This window comes from Salminus brasiliensis, chromosome 17, assembly GCF_030463535.1.
Source record: "Salminus brasiliensis chromosome 17, fSalBra1.hap2, whole genome shotgun sequence".
Lineage (NCBI taxonomy): Eukaryota > Metazoa > Chordata > Actinopteri > Characiformes > Bryconidae > Salminus > Salminus brasiliensis.
Window position 1 is genome coordinate 29,846,469 of NC_132894.1, and position 24,325 is coordinate 29,870,793.

Consider the following 24,325-nt stretch of genomic DNA (forward strand, 5'->3'; position numbering starts at 1 on the left):
CCGATCAGTCCCAACTGTCAGTCCTGAACATGGCTTATTAAGGCCACAAGCTGCATGAGGGCCATCCACCAATCACATTTGACAGCACCACCAAAGTGCTGGAGTAAAGGATCATGCCATTCCCCAAACCGGGATTTACATGATTGCTCAAGCTCTCTTTACGTGTGAAGAGGATGATTTAATAACTTGTTCAAAGGTCCTTCCGTGCCTAGCGTAGAGGCTACTGATAGCGTAGGCTGCGCAAGGACTGCCAAAGACCTGCAGAGATGCGACAACGTTGGCCGTTGGCTGTCCTTCGTGACAGCTCAGATACCGGGGCCTGCCCTCACCGTCTGTTTAATGAGTCAAACTAATGCTACAACTTCCTGAGGACAGAAGACACATGCAAATGAACACAAAGGCCATTGTTGTTCACCACCTACACACTCTCCCTGCTCAAGATAGCCTCGCTCGACAAGGGAAAACAGATGAGCTCAAAGATTGTATAACTGAAGGCGCAAAGACAAAGAGACCATAGTAGTATGGACGTCTAAACTCATTAAATGTGACTGGATGACACTGACAATACATTACGAAACATTTCTCTCAAAACAAGTCACTCCAAATTTTCTCTTCCCAGAAACTGAAGGGCAACCTCTGCTGGTCTTTGGACATTTCTAGAGTAGGGTGGACAGAATCCACACAGCCTCAAAATATCACCGAGGTATATGGTATTCCCGGGGCTGAGGTGGAGCGCAGATGGTTGTAGTAGAAAGTTCTTTTCCTCACAGGGTCATGGACTAAATGAACAAGGGCACACTTTTAAATAATTTAATAAATGTAAAACCTTTATAAAAACCTTGATAATTGATAATAATAATTAATTAAAGCCCCTAAATGAGGATACATTCTCCACACTAACCTTATTGAAGCTTCTTGTATGCCTGTCATATACCACAGACAGTATTTAGAGGTATCTTTTGAATTATTAGTCTATTCTAACTAGCTAAGGCTTTTCTTGGGTAAATAGCAAAGCACTTTGTAAGTCGCTCTGGATAAGAGCATCTGCTAAATGCCGTAAATGTAAATGTAAATGTATTTACAGAGGTTCCAAAAGGTTAGTGGTCTCAAATTTGACAGACATTCACTAAAGAGGGCACTCCTTAAGATATGAAGGCCTGAGTCCAGCACAGTTTGTTGATGGTCCTGCTCTAACACACCCAATAAATCAGGTAATTAATAGGTGAGTTGAATGAGATGTGCTTGAGCAAGAAAACCCAAACATCGAGGAGGAAGCCAGTCCTCCAGGATCTGAATCAGAAAGACTATAGGCATTCATTTGAGGTTAGGGCTGGAACAATTAGTCAAATGTGAAATGAATCATTGTGAAATGAATCAGAATTTGAGGTATCAGGTTGTTAAACCAGAGTACAGTGATTACCAATCGGATACCGTTTGGTAAATAATAATTGATAATAACTGATAATAATGCTAAACTGCTCTGAATCCGGTGAGAGAAGCTGGTTAGCATTGGCGTAGTTAGCAGGATAACAGTCTGCTCACCACAGAACTAACTCAACTCTGGCTGACTGAAAGCTCGCTGATAAACATCTAGACAGTAGTGACTCAGATCAAGCGAAAGCTCGAAAGCTGTGTTTAACATTGAACATTTATTTACTGAAAAGTACACACAGCTTTTCAGTACAGCCAAGGGTTCTATAGAGAACCATACTCAAACTCAAAGCACCACCTGGATGCTCAAACTGCATCAAACTTTGCTTGGTTGGTTAAACAAGTTTAGTACAGAACCAAATAGGGTTCCACTACAATTATAAGTACTAGATAGAACAGGGTTCTTCAGTTCCAGTCCTTGAGGGCCAGTTTCCATTAATTGGAAGTGCATTTGAGTGGGGAACTCAACAAACTGTGCTTGACCAAGACCTTCAAGACCTCCAAGACCTCCAAGACACTCACAGAAGACCTCTTTTGCTTAGAGTGTAGAGAATAGTACAGTCTACCCTTAGTAAAGATTGAAGAGCAGCATTCAGAGGAAAGTTGAGTGAATTTACTTGGCTTATGTTATTTCTGTAATAATTATTTACAGTGCAAGCTTAACCAACAAACAAACAAACAAACAAAAACCCAGTAAATAAGCCAAATGTCATGTTGCTGAAGTAAAAATTCCAATCCTAGCTGATTCCAACTGTGCATCTCTAATCCAAAAAGCTTTGGCTGCAAACTAGGCGAGTATCTGTGCTTGAAATGAAACCTGCAGATGGTTCTTCCTTCTTCTTCTTCTTGCTACTGAACTGTGGCACTACATTTCCCAAGGGGCGAATGACAGTGCGTACCCGTGGGTTATATTCCATGTCAGTTTCCCAGAAGCGGCTAATAAAAATGAATTGATAACGGGGTACGGGCATAAATAAACACCACAATCCCGAGGGGCTGCCTCGTCAGAGCAATAACAACTCTCGACAAATTTCCCTGCTCTCTTCCTTCACCCCCTTCTTCAGCATCACTGGGCCTTTTTCATGGCACACACTGTATCCTGGGCATGTTGGGAAGTATGTTCTCAGAAGTGACAAAATGTCACGGAATAGAAGAAACCCGACAGCATTGCTCTGACAACTGCAGTGATGCTACTGATGCTGCCGAAGCTTCGCCTGGCAGCGGAATGAGTCAACTGTCGGACTGCCGCGTTGCTGAAAACCGAAAACGGTCCTTTATAGTTTTTAAACAATGCTGGGAAGATCCTCAAGACCTTCATGAAGAGTGGCAGCTCTGGTAAACATGTGGACCCCACAGAAAAGCTACTTTATCAGGATGAATCCACTTCCTGTGTTTACGTTTTTGCACCTTAAGCCCCTAAATGAGGATACATTCTCTTAAATACCTGTTCTTAAATGCCTGTTATATACCATAGACAGTATTTACACAGGTTACAAAAGGTTAGTGGTCTCAAATTTGACAGACATTCACTAAAGAGGGCACTCCTTAATACGTGAAGACCCGAGTCCAGCACAGTTTGGTAATGGTCCTACTCTAACAAACCCAATAAATCAGGTAATTAATAGGTGAGTTGAATCAGATGTGCTTGAGCAAGAAAACCCAAACATCGAGGAGGAAGCCAGCCTTCCAGGATCTGAATTTCCCCAACCCTTGCTTTAAGACTATAGGCATTCATTTGAGGTTAGGGCTGGAACAATTAGTGAAATGTGAAATGAATCATTGTGAAATGAATCAGAATTTGAGGTATCAGGTTGTTAAACCAGGGAAGAGGTGATGAATCATCTCAAATGCAGGAGTACAGTGATTACCAATCGGATACCGCCTGGTGGGCCACAGCTGATTTCGCTTCATTTGCGCCATCACTCAAATACACTCTTAATATATCGCTGTCGCCAATTTACATAGAAATTAAGCTCCAGTGTTATTGGGGCTATGCTGGCCCTTTCAGGAGACTGCATGTTCGATCCCTGGTGATGCCATAGCCATAACCATGCATCACCAAGCAAGTGAGAAAGCATAATTAGCTTCGTTCTCTATGGGTGGGTATGATGGCCCGCTCTACCCCCATCCATACACCTCTTAAAGCAATGCTAACATTAGCATCTCCTCCAAAGACCTTCAACTGTCTACTGGCAGTACTGCATTGGTGGCAGTTCGCAAGGTTGTGGCGGGGCTTACTGTATGTATGTGTTAGCCTACAGTTACTTCTCAGCTTAGTAGCATTATCTGTGATCCCTTATCCTTCCCATGTCTGTGATACCTTCTGGCTCTCTCCTTTGAGTTAGGCTGTTAAAATAAGATCTTGCTAGCCATGTTTTGCTACGATGCTCATTCTCAGAACGAATTCCTTTTAAGTTAATAACTGGCCACCTGATGGAAGTTTGACCTTTGGGAAATCAGACTTTATGAGTTTTGGCCAGTAGTACTTGAAGTGGCCCAAGGTTCAAGGATCTCAGCCCATCTTTCACTCACTTTTAATTCTTGTCTGTAAAAAATAAATTCTATTTAGGGCCCCTCCGCAGGACCCTAACCCTAGGTCTTGGCAAAAACTATGACCACTTGAAATACTTGAATTTGGTCAGGAATCTGCTGTGCTTTTAATTTACTCTGCCAGCCCAATGTCTCAAATGGCTTTGAGGTACAGATGTTGGTCTCCTGGCTTTGCATAAACATTGAGGAGAAGCCATCCTCCGCAGCGGGACCAGCTGTTCCTCAGACACAGTTGAAGAGTCCCGTGTGTTTACAGCAAGATCCAGCTCAGCGTTGGGTTTACATTAAGAACCTGTGGCATCCTGTTCAAACATCCTTTCCGCCCCGCTGAGCTGTAGTGGGCTGCGACATGGGCGTCACGCAAACGAGCGCTAGCCGGGCCCTAGGATTCCACCCCACCGAACAGCAATCATGCTGCGGTGCAAGCAGTGAGGGCAAACAAATCAAAATGAAATTACATTCAATCAGTGTGTCTAGACAAAGGCAGGCAGTGCAGCTGGCAGATGAGCAGCGCAATATGAATCGCTCAGAAGATCGCAGGGCCTTGGAGCACAAAGAGGAAGAGCAGCAGCCACGAGCGCACAAGGGCTCGAGCGGGGGTCTAGTTTCCAGGGAAACTGCAAATAAAAATACGGCCTTTCGCGGAAGATCACCTTGTAAGCAGGCAAATGTTGACTGCGCTGAGGTCAACACTTCAAATGGAAAATTCGGGAAGAATCCATAAACAGAAGGTAGACGAGCGTTCGCACCGGAGCATATGCGGCCCTTCCACCGAGCACAGCTTACGAAGGTGGAGTGTCTTCGAGCGACCTGAAGAATCCATTCATTTACGCAGCTGCTCTTCTGGCTCAAACAGCACCAGTTAACATGGGTCCCGGCACAGGATCCCAGCAAGTCACAGACACGAGAGGGGGGTGGGCTTTGTCTGATCTTCGTATTTGCATACAGATGAGGGGAGAATGAATATCAGCAATTTTCTGTGCCCTTAAGACATGTCTCGCACGCCACCTTCACAGCCAGGCAAGACATCCAAATAATTACAGCAGCAACAATTATTTGTATGGTATCCCTCGGCGGAGGGGGGCTGGAGTAGTGATGTATGATGTCAGTGTATATAAACATGAAGGAGCCACAGCAGAGTGCTAGGTCATCTGTGTTTGCCTGAACGTACGTGGATGTGTGTGTGTGTGTGTGTGTGTGTGTAGGGGCCTGTGAGTGTGTTAGCGTAGCACTGCTTCTCCACTGCATCAGGGCTGGTTTGTTGTATTAAGGCTAATTGAGTTGTAGCTCTGACAATGCTGATTGCATTAAGTGTAACAGTGTTAAAGTGTCTTATTTTATCCCGGGGAACTTGGCTCATTCATCGCCCATTTGAGCTGACCTTCAGCGGAGGTCGTTGCCAGGGGAGACTGCAGCGCCACGGGGAGCGACCGATCCCATTACCCCACACAGATAAATGTGTTGTCGGGACCTCGTGTCTTCCCCCTTATCGCAGGCGGACGAGGAGGACGGCGTCTCTGCAGAGCTCAACCGAGCATGCTCCGTGGCAGCGGCAGGGTCGGCCGGCCAAGGAGCCTGCCAGTCAGGAATACGGTGTTCCTGCAGATCCGCGGACATGGTTCCTTGGCCTGGATTCATTGAAAATCTTACCAATCGTACTATGCCCAATGAAGTGGGTTAATAGGTTACTGTATCATGAGCCGATACTGATCCAATACTTTTGGATTAATTTTAAAATTGAGCCGTTTTTAATTAAAGCATTAATTATTTTATTAATTAAAGACTTAAAGCCCTGTGAAACCTAAATCTGAGGGTTTTTTTCTAATTAAGTTAATCTGGCTCCTCTGGGCCACCAGCATAAATGTACAAAGTATGTCTTATAAGTATCTTCTAAGTCTAATAAATGTTTGCTGTATTTCACCAGTATTATTGACTTACTCTCGATGTGAAACCGACGGTCCTAAAAGTGGGCAAGGTTTACGTCAGTATACCACTGATCCCTGCTTTGCTGTCAGCAGCCGGCATCTGAGAGAGCACAACTGCTGGGTGGATGGCACTCTCTCTCCTTATCACTCTTGGTTTGGTGGAGCTGGGGGCTTTTCTCAGAGCATGTTGGCTGCCTGGCAGTTCAACAAAAGGCAGTGGCTGGCTGTGCATGTACTGGACATGTCAAGCCCTTGCCCTCTTAATGTTAGGAGCATTGCTAGTTCTAGTAGGACCTACAAACAGGTGGGTTAAATGTCAATTGTGAGAGTTTTTTGGCTGCCCAATATGTTGTATCCATCAGGCTGACTTTGATAGACGGTAAAGGTAAAGATGGTCTGCTGGGTTTAGCCAAGAACAAGGGGATACCCACTTCCTTCCCCGGCTTTTGCATTGTCATGAGCTGGGTTTCAGCTATTGATAGTTTATAGGCTAAAGTTGAGAAAAATGTTCTTTATGGTTTATGACTTTCATAAACCATTACAGACAATCTCTATGTCCACAGCCCACACCGAAAAGCTCTTTTCAAGCATTTAAAATAAGTGTTTTCATAAATATTTCACTGGATGGAAACAAAGCTGTGAGCTATTTCACGTTTTGCTTTTTTTTCTCAACATCCAATCCAGCTCCTCTAATAACGGCCTGATACTTGGTTTCAAATGGATGCCATCTCTAGTCACAGTACAAAAACTGTGGAAAAGGCTTTTCTGTTGAACAATTTATCTTCACTGTTTCTGTGTATCCTTCCCCAGAGCCACTGATCACCAAGCTGCTCTCCACACAGCTCTCATCATCATCCCACTACTACACCCAGCACTCTGCAGCCAGCCCACCAGCACGTCTGATAAAGGCATTCAGCTATGTCCTGCTGCTGATAGATGCACAGATAAACAAAGGCAATTGTATTCCTTTCTTTAGACAGTGCCCCCTTCCTTCTCCTCTCCATCTCCTTCTTCCCTTCTTCCCTGCAAAGTTTCCATCGCTGCCTTCTAGGAGGTGGTTGGGCTGCTCTTGGGACTCCGTGTCAGACCGCCGCGACTTTCCTCGTGCCAGCCAGCTAATTGAGAACAGAGAGGATGTTGACATGTGAGAAAAGATAGAGGGGGGTGGAATGGAATTAATCCGTGCCGCAAGTCGGAGGGGCCGCATGTATTGGTGCGGAACGTAATTGACAAAGCCCTTAGACGCTCAAAAGCCAGAACTGCCGACAAAGAGCGCTCCGCTAAAGGCCACGTCCATGCTCCGTTCACCAACACCAACTGCACCTACAACTGCACTCGCACACACAAAGCATGCGTTCCATCCAGCTGGCAACAGCCATGCATCAGTGTCACTGCGGTTGCCTTGTTCACATCTGGAGGCTAGTGAATTTGATATGCATCCCATGCAGTGGTGGGTGGAGGGGTGGGGGGTGGAGGGGTCTCGTGTGGTTCTAAATGAAGCCTCATGTGGAAAAAAAAAAATACATCTGCTCTTTGTTTGGACGACTCTGGGGATGCAGGAATGTAGGAAGGCAGGTCTTTTGGTCACTGATGGAAAGGTCAAAGGTTGATGAAAGGCAAGATATAAGTTCCAGAAAGGCAAAGAATGAAAAGCTTATGGCAAATGGAAGAAAGCCACTCACATTACTGGGCTCTGTCGGAGCTTCCTGCAGACAGCACAACAGCTCTCATCAAATGTCACATATTAAGTGACTCAAATGTTAGCAGAAATCATAGAGACTTTACAACCCCGTAACGGTTCTTAGAGAAGACATCAGGTCAAGGTGTTTATTACATACTTCCATATCATACCTGAATAATACACAGTAATATCCACCCCTAGCTCGGCCCATTATTTCATGTATCCATCTGTTTCTCTGCATACTTTGTTTGCCCCCTGTTCTTCAGTGACCAGGACCCCACAGGACTGACCACCACAGCACTGCGGTGACACTGACTGGTACCAATGGATCCAACTGCTCAGAACAGATCTGAACAGTCCACCAACCAGAAATATCCAGCCAACAGCGTCCTGTGGGCAGCGTCCTGTGACCGCTGATGAAGGACTAGAGCATGACCAGCACACCATTTTAACGATATGACTGATTGTTTGATATGACTGACCAATGTTTTTGCTGGAAAGCTCAGGGTGAGAGCTTGGACTAGTGAAGATGAGGATGAGAAGGAAAAGCAGTGCCAGGCTGAGAGAGGAGACAAAAGGCAGCGTGGGGCCTCCTAGCCAACTGCCTGCTCTGGCTTCAGACAGCTCCACCCAGAAGGAGGGCAGAGAGGAGGCCAAGGCGAGAAGAAGAGACTTGCAGCCAGAGGTGACAGACGCGGTGGGGGGGTATATGGGGGGTTCATCCGGCAACAGTAGAGCAGCTGAGACGCCCTCCAGCTAGTCTTTCTCTCTTTTGCTTGGAGTAAGAATAATAAGGCTCTTTAGACAGGACACCTGCAGGAGCCCGGGTGTGAAACAAGTGCGAAAGCCGAACCCTGTGCGAAAGCTGAGTCCCCCGACTCCCTCAGGGCAGAGCTTGCTTTTGTGTGCCAACCGCCAGGTCAATGAGGCTATCTGAGCTATACAGTCATACAAGCATGATGGTTTGATTATGAAAAAATATGAATATTAATCATCTGTAAAGAACACGGCACACCTTCATTGTTTTGATATTTGTATTGGCCTGGGACTCACACCGGGACACAGGGATGTCCTCAGTGCCTGGCACTCCACTGACGGCCCCCGAAACATGTTCTGCTGATACCGTCAACTCGTATCTGGCCAGTCTGAACAAGTCCCCCGCCGAGAGGTGTGAAATGCTACAGTGCCCACTCAAAGGCAGCGCCAAGGCCCCGGGAGACCACGGGACAGCTCCAGGATCAAAATAAACCACAAGAGAGAGCCTGGGTGTCATCTCACACCTCTCCAAACACACACTCCCAGGGGAATGTCAGCCAAGCTTGCCGTCTGCGATCTCTTTGCATTCTCTTTATGGTCTGGGGCCCGATCCCAGATCACGACAAGGAAAGCCAAAGTGAAATTTGGAGGGCTAGAGCAATCAAAAGAGCCTCTGCCTCTGACTTTACATCTACAAGGTGGACCAGCTAGTTAGGGGGGTCTAATAGAGTGGACATTCAAACCAGCCCAACACACACGGCACTGCTGAGAATGATCCACCACCCAAATAATGGCTACCTACTGGCAAGGTGGAGTGAAAAGTTTGGCTAAGACATCAGCCTACTTCAGCTTAGCTTAGCTTAGCGATGGTCTATTTCTTGGCGTTTCTACTGTTTAATGCAAACACGCTAGCAAAGCTAACCACAGCTCACTCAGTCTAACACATGAGTAATCGACAGCAAACACAACAGCTATCAGCTCAGAGTGTGTATAACACTACACAAACACACACTGTGATTTGACTGCAGTGTTTTAAAGGATCTGGGAGCTGATTGGTCAGCTAGGTCACTCAGGCTAAGATATTAAACACTATAATGTTTTAAATGGTCACTAACGTAGTATCGGCTTACAGTCAGCATTAGGGTACCTGAATCGGATCGGGGGGGGGGAGCTAGATCGCGACATGCCTAATAAAAAGTCCTGTAGTTCCTTCGTAAGCAGCACAGCGCTTTTATCTACGCAATAAAGAAGCTAGAGCGAGGGTGAGGGGCTCTCGCTGTTGGTCTGTGCGCTCCAAGAAGCCGACACCTCTGTGCGACCGCCGCAGCTCAGTGAAGAGAGTGGAATTCCTTCAGCCTCCCCAGGGCCCTGGCACAGAGAGTTCAGGCCAGCGCAGGGAAGTGAGGACACGGCCTCAGCCTCGGCCTCGGCTTCCTCAGCCTCGGGGCCTGACAGCTAGTCCATTAAAACCCTCTCATCCTCTTCATTTAGCAGAGATCCGTTCATACGCAGATCCTGCTCCGGACAGGGCGGGCGGGGTGGCTCTGTAACAGGATTTTTTTCACACAAAAAAAGAGAAAGGGCGAGATCGGCCGCATGGTTTATTCCCCCGCTGGCCGGCCCTCCCCTGCTGCTCCTGAAAGAAAGGCAAGAATCCTGTAACATGGCAACAGAGGCTGCCTCCCCTATCTTTTATTAGTTTTGACTGACACCAAGTGCAAGGGCCGGATTGAGGCTTTCTTCATGAAAAGGCGCTGGCGCAAATACAAATGAGCCTCCCCGCTAAAGGCTAACAAACAGGATAAACAAGCGCCGGTTCAAATCGCTTTGAGTCCACTGACGAATCAATAAAGTTTGACCGAAAAACTTACTAACATTAGCATGAGCCAGATACTGTAATAATGAGGGTGCTGAAAAGCAAGCGCATTCAGGAGGAGAGGGAGTGCGAGGAGGAGAACAAAAAGTGGCACTCTGTGGCAAGCCGAGAGGCCGCTGGGTGCTGCCAGGCGGGACTCTGTTACTGAGGGGCCGGCTCTTGCCTCCCGCCTCTGTCTTCTTTTGTGCGAGAAGAAAGCTCAGCTGGGGCCGAGAGTCTTCAGAAGCCGGCCTTTCAGAATCCACCACCCCATCATTCCACCAGAGTACCGTCGCTTGTTTGGAGCATGTTGAAATCGGGTTAAAAAGGACCCTGACTCTTTCACAAAACCTTGACCAGACAAAAGCAGAGCGGCAAAGGACACCTTCCCTTTTGAAGCGCGGCTCATATTACAGCTCCCGCCGTTCGCTCCGATGTCAGGTGATAAGTCTTACTTTAGCCTGTAATTTACATGTCATGGCTGTCAGCAGACCTGTGCAAAGTATATACGGCATTTCGAGCGATTGCATTACCGAGCCAGCTCAAGCAGTTGGAGACTGGACTCTTGGTCCAGCCCCTTTTCCTCTGTAATGGTGGATGCAAGAAGGCTGTGATTCTGGAATCCCAGAGCAATGCTCTTAATTAGTGACTGATGGGAAATATCTGGATACGTGTGGATGGAGGCCTGAGTGTTAAAGCAACATTGCGCAGCAACCTGCAAAATCATGGTGATGGTCCAAAGACTTGTGATAGGGAAAGTAGCATCTCTATCATTGCTATCTTCAGTGTAATGCACTATGTACGCTTGCGAGAAGTGCGTAACACTGCATAACCACAATCATATTTGTGTAAAATCCTGTAATATTGCTCTACGGCCACAGTGCACATGCTTCTTTTAAATCCAGTGATGGTTCTGTATCTCTCAAAAGTCTAGAAATGCTTGAAAACATGTCTGTCTTTCTTGAGGGGTGGCTCAACTGTAGGGGGAGCCCAGGAGCAAGAAATACCAAATTTTGCATAATTCTGCTTTAAGCGAATGGTGCTGGATTGTTCCACATTGACCTGGATACCACGACAGACATGCAGACAACTTACTTGGGTTAGGTTCATTCTTCTCTAACCCTACTGAGAGCTGTCATTACATCCGTTGACACACTGGGGTGATTCATTAAGCGCTGTCTGCTGTAATCTGCGAATCGTGCAATACAGGCAATGGAGCTCAACATTTTCGGGGCTGATGCAAAAAGAAATAACAGACCACTCGGTGGAGTCTGCCTGCTGCTTTTCGACGATCCCAGCACAGACGTCAAACTCTCTGACAATCAAACCGGAGTGGGCTGACAAACCCTGTCAATCAGGAGGAGGACGGCCTCTCGAAGTACCTCTTCTGTCTATCTCAATCAGGGCTCGTGGTGGAGGACAGATTTCCCTTGGGGCTCACATGGAGTACTTCAGCTTTCAGAAACGAGGGCCTGGCTGACGACAGAAAGAGGCATGGTCTTGCCCCAGTGGAGATCTGTAGTAAGTGCAATATACAGAAGTGGACATGTCTCGATCGGATGACCCTGATGGGCTTACTTCTCTATGCAAATCTGTCTGGAGGAACCAAACAAAAGGGGCATTATGAGACTGCATCCAGAAAGCGATAACAAAACTGCTTTAACATGCAAATGATGAGTGCAGGACATTCCCTACTCCCGGAGCGCACAGCACTGTTCCGCCTGGAACTATCCGTATCCCAGTCAAGCGGCTGTGTCCGTTTTCCACCCCGAGTGATGTGCATGAAAATAGAAGGGGTTCTCCCTCCGCTCTGTGACCCTCTGCGCAGGGCTATCAACTTTGGACCTATCATATGTCACCCGTATTCACACGTCATTTAGCCTAATTGCTCTGAACAGCTGAGTATACATGTGTGTTTAGTGATATCCATGCATTTATTGATGTAGTGAAGTGCTACACAGATGGCTTTTAATGTTGTAAAAGTGTCCTGAGGCAAACGGCCGTTGGCTAAAATGAGCTTCATGAGTAACTGCTGCTTTAGTCGTCCACACCAACCACTACTGTCCGAAATGAACCTGAATATGAGCCATAACATTAAAAGCACCAGCCTAATACTGTGTAGGTCCCGCTCATGCCACCACAACAGCTCACAGCAACCCATCGTGACATGGTCTCCAAAATACCTCGGAAGGTGCCCTGTGGTATCTGGCTCCAAGCCGCTGCCAGCAGATCCTTTCAAATCTGTACGCTGTCAGGTGGGACCTCCACGGGCCGCATCAAGGGGGCCTTGGGTGCCCATAAAGCTGTCGCCAGTTCACCAGCTGTCCTTCCACAGAGCACCTTTGCTACGCACTGACCAATTGCATACCATGGAGAGATGCTCAGACCCAGTCGTTTGGCTCAGATTCTTATGCTTGCCCATTTTTCCTGCTTCCAGCACATCAACTTTAAGAACTGACCGTTCACTTGCTGCAGAATTTAGAGACCCCGCACCTTGGCAGGCGAAATTCAGACTAAATTCAGACCTAATCCTGGTGTCCTGCTGTAAGTCTTGACTGATTGTATATGTAGGATCCATGCCATGATGTGAATCACACCCTCTGAATTCTCTGAAAGTGCATAGCTACTAATGCCTTTAGGCCTGACCTCCATGTTGCATTCGCATCTCACCAGTGCCACCAGTGCACCAGAGAACCGCAGTCCGTTCCACAACTACTGCAATGTATATTCTGTAGAAAGCTCATATCTTCCCATACACACATCGCAGCCGAGTACCAGCGAGATGAATGCTGCAGCATCTAACTGTCAACACATCAGGGCTATAAGTGTAAACCTGCCGTCCATCAATCTCTGTCAGGCCAGAGGAGGCGCTAACAGACATAAGCCTTAAAAATAGAGCATGAGCTGGCAAAACCTCACTTTGCACACACACACACACACAGGCACACACCCCGGTCCTCTGTACACTCCAGCTGCTATTTTAAATATTACTGATCCATCACAAGATCAACACATTAAAAGTCGGAGGCTCAAACTTTACAGCGCGCTCCAGAGACAAGGCCAAACACGAGTCTGTTTATGCACAAGGGAGGCGGAACACTGTAACCAGGACAGACGCTGCATGCCAGCTCCACTGAAGCAGACAGGCTGCAAACTAAAAATTCACCACGCAGGCCACACAGCTGAAAGCCACAAGCACAGGCGGTGGAGCGAGTCCAAAGAAAGCCTCGAATGCTCGCGATCATTGGCTGCTCTGGCCTCACTGAGGTCACTGGAATCCTTTAGTATTGGTCATAACTCACCGTGAAACAAGAACTCTCTGTGTTCTGCTGAATGTGTTTAAAGAACTCTGTTCTTTTGTGGGTTCCTGAACTACTTACGTCCTGGCTCCTGACTAACCCGTAAGAATGGAAGGAAATGTGAGCCGGCCCCCTAAAACTGAGCGAGAAAGCGCAAGGGTGGCTCCGCCTTATGCCTGGTCCACAAGGCAAGGCGATTTTGAGGGGAATTCATCTGTTCCAACAGCTGTGTTCAGATCATTCTGTAGTGTGGGGTCTACTCACATTCCGGCCTCCCCGTGGCTGCCCTGATTCTGAATCAGAAATATCAGATGTGCAACGTTTACAACTCTACGTCCTGTAATGGGGGAGGATACCCTGACTGTCTCGAGGAGAGTCGAGTCAAATGGATAGCTAAGGCGAACAGATAGTAGTCTTAACGAAAGGATAGTTCATCCTAATGAAGGCAAACGGATAATTGAGCTAAACAAAGAGACGTGCTAAATTGATCGTTAAGCTTAATGCACAATAGGGACGAATGGTAAGTTGAGACAAATGTAGGGTGAAGCCTAAAAGAGAGTCGAGTCAATGGATAGTTAAGGCAAGTAGAGAGTCTTGAGGGAAGGACAGTTAATCCTAATGAAGGCAAACAAATAGTTGAGCCGAACAGAGAGCCGAGTCGAACAATTCGTGGTTAAACTGAATGGACTGCTGAACTAATGGAGAGTCCAGCTGAAAAGAGAGTCAAGCGTGGCGTAGAGTCAAGCCATGAGCTGAATGGATGATTATTCCTAGCTGAGAGACGAACAGATTGTTGAGCCTAAGGTAGGGAACAGACAGTCTGGGCCAAACAGAGAGTGGAGCATAAAGGATAAAGAATAGTTGAGCCTAATGGAGAGTCGAGCTAAACAGGTAGTAGAGGCAAGCCGAATAAATAGTATTCCTAAAGGGGGCGAACGGAAAGTTCAGCTCAACAGAGAGTCGAGCGAAACAAAAATAGTCGCGAAAAACGGCTCATTGAGTCGAGCTGAACAGATATTGAGACAAATGTAGGGTAGAGTCTAATGAAGTAGAGTAGATAGTTAAGGCCTGAGTCTAGAAGAAAGGACAGTTAATCCTAATGGAGGCAAATGGATAATTGAGCCAAACAAAGAGTCGAGTCAAACAATTAATTGAGCTAAACGGATCGTTAGCTTAATGGGAAATTGGGACGAACATATAGTTGAGACAAACAGAGGGTAAAGCCTAAAGGAGAGTCGAGTCAAATGGATAGTTAAGGCAAGCAGAGAGTCTTGACAAAACAACAGTTATTTCTAATGGAGGCAAACGAATAGTTGAGCCGAACAGAGAGCCGAGTCGAACAATTCGTTGAGCTAAACGGATCGTTAAGCTAAATGGAAAGTTGGGCCGAACAGAAAGTTGAACCAAATGGAGGGTAGAGCCAAATAGATAGCTAAGGCAAACAGATAGTAGTCTTAACGAAAGGATAGTTCATCCTAATGAAGGCAAACGGATAATTGAGCAGAACAAAGAGTCAGGTAGAACAATTAGACGTGCTAAATTGATCGTTAAGCTTAATGCACAATAGGGACGAATGGTAAGTTGAGACAAATAGAGGGTTGAGCCTAAAAGAGAGTCGAGTCAAATGGATAGTTAAGGCAAACAGAGAGTCTTGACGAAAGGACAGTTATTTCTAATGGAGGCAAACGAATAGTTGAGCCGAACAGAGAGCCGAGTCCAACAATTACTTGAGCTAAACGGATCGTTAAGCTTAATGGAAAGTTGGGCCGAACAGAAAGTTGAACCGAATGGAGGGTAGAGCCTAAAAGAGAGTCGAGTCAAACAGAGGGTTGAGCCTAAAGAAGAGTCGAGTCAAATAGATAGCTAAGGCGTACAGATAGTAGTCTTAACAAAACGCTAGTTCATCCTAATGAAGGCAAACGGATAACTGAGCCGAACAATAAGTCAAGTCAAACAATTAGACGTGCTAAATTGATCGTTAAGCTTAATGCACAACCGGAACAAACAGAAAGTTGAGACAAATGGAGTGTTGAGCCTAAAAGAGAGTCGAGTCAAATGGATAGTTAAGGCAAACAGAGAGTCTTTAGGAAAGGACAGCTAATCCTAATGGAGACAAACGAATAGTTGAGCCGAACAGAGAGCCGAGTCGAACAATTCGTTGAGCTAAACGGATTGTTAAGCTTAATGGAAAGTTGGGCCGAACGGACAGTTGAGCCAAATTTAGGGTAGAGCTTAATGGAGAGCCGAGCCAAATGGATAGTTAAGGCAAACAGAGAGTATTTGCGAAAGGATCCTATTGGCTAAACAGATGTCATTTGGCATGGAATCCAGTCTGGTCAGGTTTGGAGAGTCATGACATACCCCATATCATGGCAAACAGCTTCATCGGACTGCTCTAACATGTCAGAAACAAATGAGAGTGCGGGGCATAATCATATGAGCGCGGTGTGTCTGGTGAATTGTCCTCACTCAAGCTAAAGGTGAACGATGCAATGCCACCGCCAGGATTACTTGCACCAGCTAACTTGTCCCTCTGGTGTGCCATTGTAACTGGAATGCCTCGCCACGCTAGAACAATCACACAACCTGTTTTGAAATGACAGCAATGAAATCCATCTGACAGCCTGCAGGAGCAGCGATGTTTGAAATTCATAGCTGTCCGTGTTGTGTTTGTGTTGGAGTCGCTGGGCTGCAGCCACTGTGGCGGTGTGAAATTGGGGTGGATAAAGTGTTGCGGTGCGGCGTGCCACATGCGTAACGGTGCAGTGTGAAATGAAACGCTGATGGATTGACAGAGGCGGTGGCAGCTCGGGGAACAGCTTCGGCTCCACCCCAGCAGAGAGGTCACGGAAGACACAGGTGAGGGAGGCAGGGAGAGAGGACGCTGGGGTACATCTGCTGTACATATGCCAGTCTAGCTGATGCATGTCTGAGAGCAGGGTGGAAGTTTAGCATCGTAGACTGCCCCTGGGTCATAAAACCTGTGTCTGTTGACACAGAGCACCTTCCTCCTGCAAACACGAGGCTATTTAACCACCACTGCAGCACTTCTGTTTGCCTGCGGTATAAAAAGGGGAAAAAAATGGTGACGGTGATGTTGTTACACAGGCCGACACTACATCCTTGTAAAAAGACATGTGACCTTTAGACTGCTCGTGTGGAAAGTGAGAGCACCAGTAAGGCAGGGAACGAGTGAGGGAAACGCTCATAAAGCATGGCATTTGTAATTGCATCCGTGGCCTATTTTGTGTGCGAGGGCCGCGGATGGATTTCCTGCATGTTTTAATGAACTGATGGCTGAAAATGGTCTTCCAAGAACCAGATATGTCATCAGTGTAGTGGACCATGAATAAAAAAAAAGGGGGGGGGGGGTCCCAGACCTCGTCAGTGCTCCAATCAATAAAAGGAGGAGAAAGGGAAAAGACACCCGAGTCTGCTGATCACAAAGGGTGGTTCCACTCCGGCTCGCAAGCTGGGAGGGCTGGTGTGCGGCAGGGAGCCAGTCAGAGGAAGGCATGCAAATGAGGTGTTTCATTTCAGGTGTTCTCCTTGGCGGTGGGCCTCGCCAGCTCCACCTCCAGCCATCCCGAGGGGCTGGGTTCAAAGAGAGGAGCTGGGGTTGGGGGGAGGGCGGGGAAGAGCCGGCGAATTCTCATTCCCCACGTCCGTCTCGCTCCCTGCCCTACCATCTCGCTCAGACGCCTGCCGAATACAAATGGGCGCGAGCTCAGCCGAGGAGGGGGCCGATCCACTACTGAATGGATGTGAGAGCCGTAGACGCAGTGGCTTTGGATGGAAAGAGGAGGAGGGGGACGTTTTAATGGAGCTTCAACAATTAGGCATTACTCGTCAAAAGCGTTGATTATGGGAAAGCGCTGATGTGATGTTTACTTCACAACGGAAGCGTTCTAATAATGCTCACATGATACGTGCAGTCATTCCCTCAGATTGCAGCGCACCACAGCAGGAGTCCTTAGGCTGGAACCGTTTGCCAGCTCTAAAGTACCTCCTGCACTTGGTAAATAACAGTACATTAGTTGAATCAGGTGGGGTTGAACAAGGAAAGCACCACAGTGCACCGGACTATGGTCATCCTAGAGACTAGAGACACTCAAACATGGGAATTGTGGGCCAATGCCAGTAATAAATAAATATATACAAAATTTTGGGACTATATCTTTTAAAAAGAGGGTTCAACTATGACCTGAGGATCGCTGGTTTGAATCCCGGGTCATGCGTCTTGCCATCAGTAGCCAGAGCCTGAGATAGCACAACTGGCCTTGCCCTCTTACCGGGTGGGTAGATGGCTCTCACTCTTTCCAAGTCACTTCAGTGTGATACTGGCCGACATGGACATCTGCTATCTGATCAGAGCATCAGAGCTGGGTGCCTGGTGCTGTCCTCAGAGCGTGCTGGTTGCCCGGTGACGATGCATCAGTTAGAAAAGAGGAGGTGGCTGGTTGTACATGTGTTGCTGGGGGCATGTGTCAGTCCTCACCCTTCCAGTGTCGGGATCATTACATGTGATAGGGGAGTACTAAAGAGTGGGCTGGGTAATTGGGTAACCATCTACAATTGAGGAGGAAAATTGCATAAAAATCTGTATAGGCAACCATCAAAGATCCAACACAAAATAGTTATTTGCCTGGTGATGGTTCTATATAGAACCTTTACATCAAATCATATAAACGGTTCTTTCTATACACCCTTCTAAAAATGGCTGTGTATAGCTGTGTGTACACTGATATGATTCTGGTACCATCATGCATTTCTAGAGGAGGCCACAAAAGGCACAGGTTCAGTTGATTACCTGAATAATAATCATCAAAAATAACCATCAGTTGCATCTCTACTCCTCAGGCAGTCCCATTCCCTGCTGGTGGGGGATAACTTAGACCAAGTGAAGTTAACGGATGCATTTTTTTCTCCCCCTCTGCAATCCATCACAACTATTACATCCCCATTCATTGGTGCGCTACGCCCGGCTACTACCACAGCAGCACTTCCAGAGCAATGGAAACGTAATGGTCCATACCAAAGATGCACCAATTAACCTTTCTCTTCGACACTCGCCAGGCCCCACTGATTGATCACGGCCTGAAAGGGTGTGTAGGGGGTGGGTGGCAGGCAGGAGCACGAGGCTCGGATCATTTCCTCTTCACCAGTCAGCAGCAGCAATAATAATAATATCATCCCCCTTTTAGAAGCGCTGTATAAAAACACACACTGCATGAACACACTGACAAAACACTTGGTGAATAAACACCCTAAACCAGCAGTGGAAGACTTGACAAGCTGTGGAGGGAACTAAATTAAATCGCTGTGCTGCCTTTTCTTGAGCACGGTTATGTGTAGCTCATGACTCATTATTGTACACGCACTAGATACTAGATGTCTAGCCCAGAAACATCTGCTGAGGATGATGGAATTGATGCAGTGTCAGCCTCCCCTTTGCCCTCCAGACACCACAGGTCAGCTCATTTCCCGCAATGATGAGAGGGGTCAGTCCAGTAGAGCGTAGCTGCACAGACTTTTCTTGAGCCACCTCCCCCTAAAATCCCTCAAGACCCCATAGCAACCAACGGCAGAGGTTGCCCACCAGCGAACCGGAGCAGCTACAAGACAAGAGCGCTGCATGAACTGCATGGAAATCACGAGCTAAATGGCAATCGCTGCCACAAGCTCAGGTCCCTATCTAGTTTCACGGCGCAGGATGTCTCCATGAAAAGGCCAATTCAAATATCACACAGGCATTTCCACTCAGTTCGGAGGGATAATGAGTTTGTTCACACTCAAAGCAGATTACCACGGGGAGGCGAAGCCGCGAGGCCGCCGCTCTCCGCCACTTCAAGAGAGTGCCGTTTGTCTCCGGCTTTTCCAAGCAATGGCTCGGCGCGTGAACCCCCAGGACCTTTCCTTCGGCGAGGAGCCGAAGAGAGGTCCTACCAGAAGCCCGCTCAGATACTGGAAGGGCTTTGATGGAACGCAATTGCATTCCTGCACTCCCTCGGTTGCAAATTGAATTTCAGGATAAGACCCAACTCAAACACCTAATAATCCCTGCTGCCCGCCTCTCGGAAACCAAACAAGGTCACTTTCATCCCGCCTCACTGGGCCTAATATAGCTACCACCATGGTGCCAAATAAACCTCCCCAGCACCCCCCTCCCCCAACATTTACAATGGAGCTACATCAGAGAGGATACACAAGCTTGCCTTATTGAACCCTACCTACGGGGAACAATGACGGCATTGAGGGGCTTGAGAAGGAGACTTTTGACTACACGCTAGTCTTAATGAATGCCCAGAGAATGAGGCAGAGAAAGAGAAATGCAACTGGCACCCCGACCCATGTGTAAGACAACAGAGAAGAGACAGAATTAAGGTGACTCACCAATCGCGATCAATAAAATCCTTGCTTATCGCATGGCCACTGTAATTAGCATGTCCTGTATTAGCGTCAATGTGTGTACTCCATATCTCCTTACCTGCTACGCTGAGTCTAGCCGAGCGGCTGATGATCATTCCCAGGTTGTCGATGGTGGCCACACACTGGTAGATGCCTTCGTCAGGTTTGTTGTGCTTGGAGTGCATAACCGAGCTGATGAGCAGCGAGCCGTCGGGCAAGACCTGCCTGCGGTCGTCTGACGCCAGGCTCAGGAACGTGCCATCCTTCTTCCAGCGCACCTTGGCAGGGACATCGCTGTAGACGGAGCAGTTGAGCAGTGCTGGGGATCCCCTCACTGCCAATGTGTCTGAGGGCTCCACGGAGAACCAGAATGGGTTGAAATGCCTTACAGCAGGGCCTGCAGGAAAAGGACAGGCACATTATTAGTGGACAAAGTCGATTAGCCGTTGACAGGCTTTGATTATGGAAAGAAAAAACATTAACTTAGAGAGACTCTAGGCTGTCAAACTGTATTTATCTTGGCATAGTTGAATAATGAGAGTTCAGTACGTGGAAGTGACATATTGTTAACCTCGAACACTGCTGTGTGCTCAGTCGAAAGAAAATCCAGCAAAACAAACAGTGGTGAAACACTAAAACCCAATGGCGACCTCAGGAGAACATGGTGTTATTGATTCTGAAGAGAAGAACATCACCTCTAGGCTCTGCTAGTTATGGAAATAGCGGTTGCTGCACAAACCAGGCCTCGTGACTGCGGCTTTTCCTGTGCCAGTGCCCGCAGTGTATCGCTAGCACATCCCTTCTCTCCATCATCCGCTCCCTTTCCAAAACAAACTGGACTATTTCAAGTGACTACCAAGCTAGAGCTGAACACACATCAGAAGGGAAAGCACTGGCTTTTTTAACACCAGAAAGGCTAAAAGCTAACTGGCTACAATCTCTTCAGCTTGTTAACAGCACACTGCACTGAGAGGACACAATTAGAGGACAGCAAGAGTATCCAGTAAGAATCCAGACTAACAACATTGTTCTTATTACGGTGTAAAAACTATGTGTTACAATATGTGGGTTCTGTGAGCTGTCCTTGGTGCCGTAAACCAGCCAATCAAAGCAGAGCTTATCATTTCATTCTGAGGCAAAATAACAGGGTTGTAAATAGGCTTGTAATGTTGTGTCTGAGCATTTTTCAAGCAACCAAAGTCACAAACGTATTATTTACACACTGACCCCTTTAAAAAAGGGGTCTGCCGACAGGTCAAAAGTATTAATACAAACTTCTAGTATCAAAGAATTGCCCCAACAGTTTCATCACAAGTCCCTGTAGGTATTAAGTAATACACTGTAGTGTGTAATAGACCCTTCCTGCATTAAGTGGTTAAAGAACAAAAAAAGAAAATTGCTTGTTGCTCAGATGGAACTATGAATGATAGCATCCCCGTAATAGGGGTAAAGTGAGAGGCATCATTAGGCTACTTAATGGTTACTCAATTAAATAATAGTCAATAGATTTAATGGTTACAACAATATGCGTTAGCTGCAACCCTACTCCATATTGAGAACCCCTTCCCAGAAAATGCTCTGCTTATATTTCTTTCTGTCTTGTGGTTCCAGTAACTACATGTAGCAACCGTTGTATTTTATCAAATTATATGACTGACTGAACTGAACAGCTTAGGTTGGGTTTTAAGGGTTATACACTGCCGTCAGGGCAGGGCATGATGTGGGAACAATGGAAGCTTAGCCAAGAGGTTGCCTGTGGCATGCAATAAGCCACAGTTCCCTCCCCATCATCTGTGCTCATTGTCTTCCATCTGCAAAGACTAAGGACATCCCAAGCACAATTATAGCACAAATTAAAATACAAATACCAAAAAATTACAAAAATAACTAATTTCGAAGTCAGTTAATCATAAAAAAACTCAGATTAGCAGAGTAGCCAGGGGACATCGGCACACATTTGAATATATTTGTTTCTTTGCTCACTAAGTGAAATTGGAAGTTAGTCATAAGATTAATGCAAGAAGTCAAATGAAATGCAATTACTTTGTCCTCATAAATTATTCAAATCTTGGCCCCAAGAGTCGTCGTGAAATTGTTTAAATAAATAACTGGAATTATCTGAACTACAGGGATGGGACAAAAAATAATGAGGTTTTTAAGGCCTTTTTTTCATTACTGCATCAAATAATAAGCCAAACTCTAAATATAACCAGTGCAGAGCCTCATCCAGTCTGAGGCAAAGCCACAAAAGAGCCTAGCCTTCCAGGTCCAGAACTCCCAGTCCTTGCCATTTTAATTTGGGTGGGAGGGGTTGTCGTCTCCGTCCTCAAAACCTGGCATCGCTCTGCAGCCCCGGCTAATGAGGCTGCCCCGGATTCCTCTCAGGTCGCATTGTATCCCTCTATTCAGCCTGGCGAACTACAGTCCCCCAAACTCTGGCTTTTAGCACCGGCCATTCAGAGGGCTGTTACTGTTACGAGGAGGCACATTTCCCCTCCCTTACACACTCAGATTGGCCTGTAATGGACTGCGTGGGACGTTACACAGAGGTGGAGGCTGTAATTGTGGTCAGGCGTCTGCGCGCCGAGATACTGCCGAGCGCTGTGCTGGAGCTTTACGCTATCGCTGCTATCTGCTGACTCCCGCTCTTCTGATTACTTCTACAACTGAAAGCACTGCAGCGCTGCTGAGGGCGGCTTTCGTTGGCCGGGGCCTTTCTGGTGCTAAAGAAGATAATGGCACTGTCTGGCAAATGTTAACATAAAGAGAAAAATAGGGTTTCCTTGCATTGCCGAGAGGCAAGAAGCAGTTCCAGCATAAACACATCTGGATCGAATTAAGGCCCGGGAAGATGGATGCTGTTGTGTTGACATGAGGTATCAACAGTCAGCTGACACAAGGCATTCATCACACAGCTTTCCACAAGCGTTTCAACATGAAGGCATTGTGCTCGGAATCAGCTCATGGAGAGCAAGTGTAGGAGACGAATAGATTACTGTGGGCACTTCTCAACAATGCCGCAAAAATCAGACGGCGGCGCAGGAGTGACCGGGTGAGGCTGTATCTGCATGGTTCACCCAGGAAGGCAAGGAGACAGATGGTGAGGCCTGTCCGACGGCAGTGAGAAGGGAATTCCACCCTCCTGCAGGCCATCAGCAGAATTGCACGGTTAATCATTAGCATCTTTAGCGGTTCCGCACCTCTCGGGGAGGCTGGCAGCGTGGCTCACAAAGCTCCCCGCTAGCCGTCAGCCAAAATGGAAGACCATCTGCCTGCTGTAGACTCCACATCCCTCTGCCCCAAGTGTAACAGGAGCGGGAGACTGTTGAGCTGTTGTCTACTTCTTCTTGACGTTTTCCATAAGTCGCTTACCTCTGCGGGCACTCGACAGACGAGCGGTAGAACAGCATAACTGATTGCTGGACAGGATGCCATACCGCTGTAATCCACGAGAGAAATCCGAGCTCGAGCGCGGCCAACTCGGCAATTCTGAGCAGTTGCATCTCAACGAGCTCTGGGGGATTCCTCAAATTGATGGTATCTCAAACCGCTTTATGCAGATTGGTGATGCTTCTGGATCTAGGACATTCCTGCCGCATGCACACCTTTGGGTACGAGGAATTGTCAGAAGCAGCGCAGATGTTTGCACTGAATGAAAGTGAGCTTCCGTTCTTCTGAACTTCTGCTCAAAGTTGTGAGAGGCCTCGAGGCACCAAGGAATTTCTACAAGTGAAGGCAAATATTTATTTATGGCCTGGGATATGAGAAGTGAGCATTTTTCCCCTTAGTGCACAAAGCAAGAATTTTACAAGCCTCTATGGTCATTAACATTTAATGAGCTTAAAGCCCAGAAATATTTACAGAATAAAACATAATAGCACTAAAAACACGTTCAGCAGATTGCAATTTTCTATGAAGCAGACATCACCGGAGACTGCTACCGGAGACCAGAAGAATATTCACATTCCTAGACTGAAGCAGCTACTTGGCAAGGCCTAATGCCCTAGAAACCAGGAGACAGACAGATGGATAGGCCAACAGGACACAACCTTGACTTCACCCGCTCAAGGACAGGTGTAAGAACCTACATTTACTGGTAACCGCTGAGAAAATACCTCTAGGACACTGATTGTATGATTTTCACATACAACATCAACCATCACTTTTTCACTTTCTCACTTTCTCAGTTCTAATTCTAATCCAATTTATAGACAACGGACAGTATACAAGGTAAACTGCATCACATTTATCATGATCCTTAAGTGAAACTACCTTCGGAAATGGTTCATCTCTACCAGCATAAATATACAAGCAATAAAATGATATGAATGATATGCCTAGATATGAAAATTCAGAATCTGATCTTTCTATTGACCGATTCTACTAATTCTACTGTCAGACCTCTATGCCTCTGTGAAGC

At 46.8% G+C, this 24,325-nt stretch overlaps 1 protein-coding gene across 8 annotated transcripts in view; it reads right to left on the reverse strand.

Annotated features, from left to right (window-relative positions):
* neo1a (neogenin 1a) overlaps positions 1 to 24,325 on the reverse strand; it is a 174,906-nt gene that overhangs the window by 95,815 nt on the left and 54,766 nt on the right. For all 8 annotated transcript variants that reach the window (XM_072660320.1, XM_072660317.1, XM_072660319.1 and 5 more), the window contains exon 2: positions 19,985 to 20,302. In XM_072660320.1, the coding sequence (XP_072516421.1) occupies positions 19,985 to 20,302 (318 nt within the window). The remainder of the gene's footprint in view (positions 1 to 19,984; positions 20,303 to 24,325) is intronic.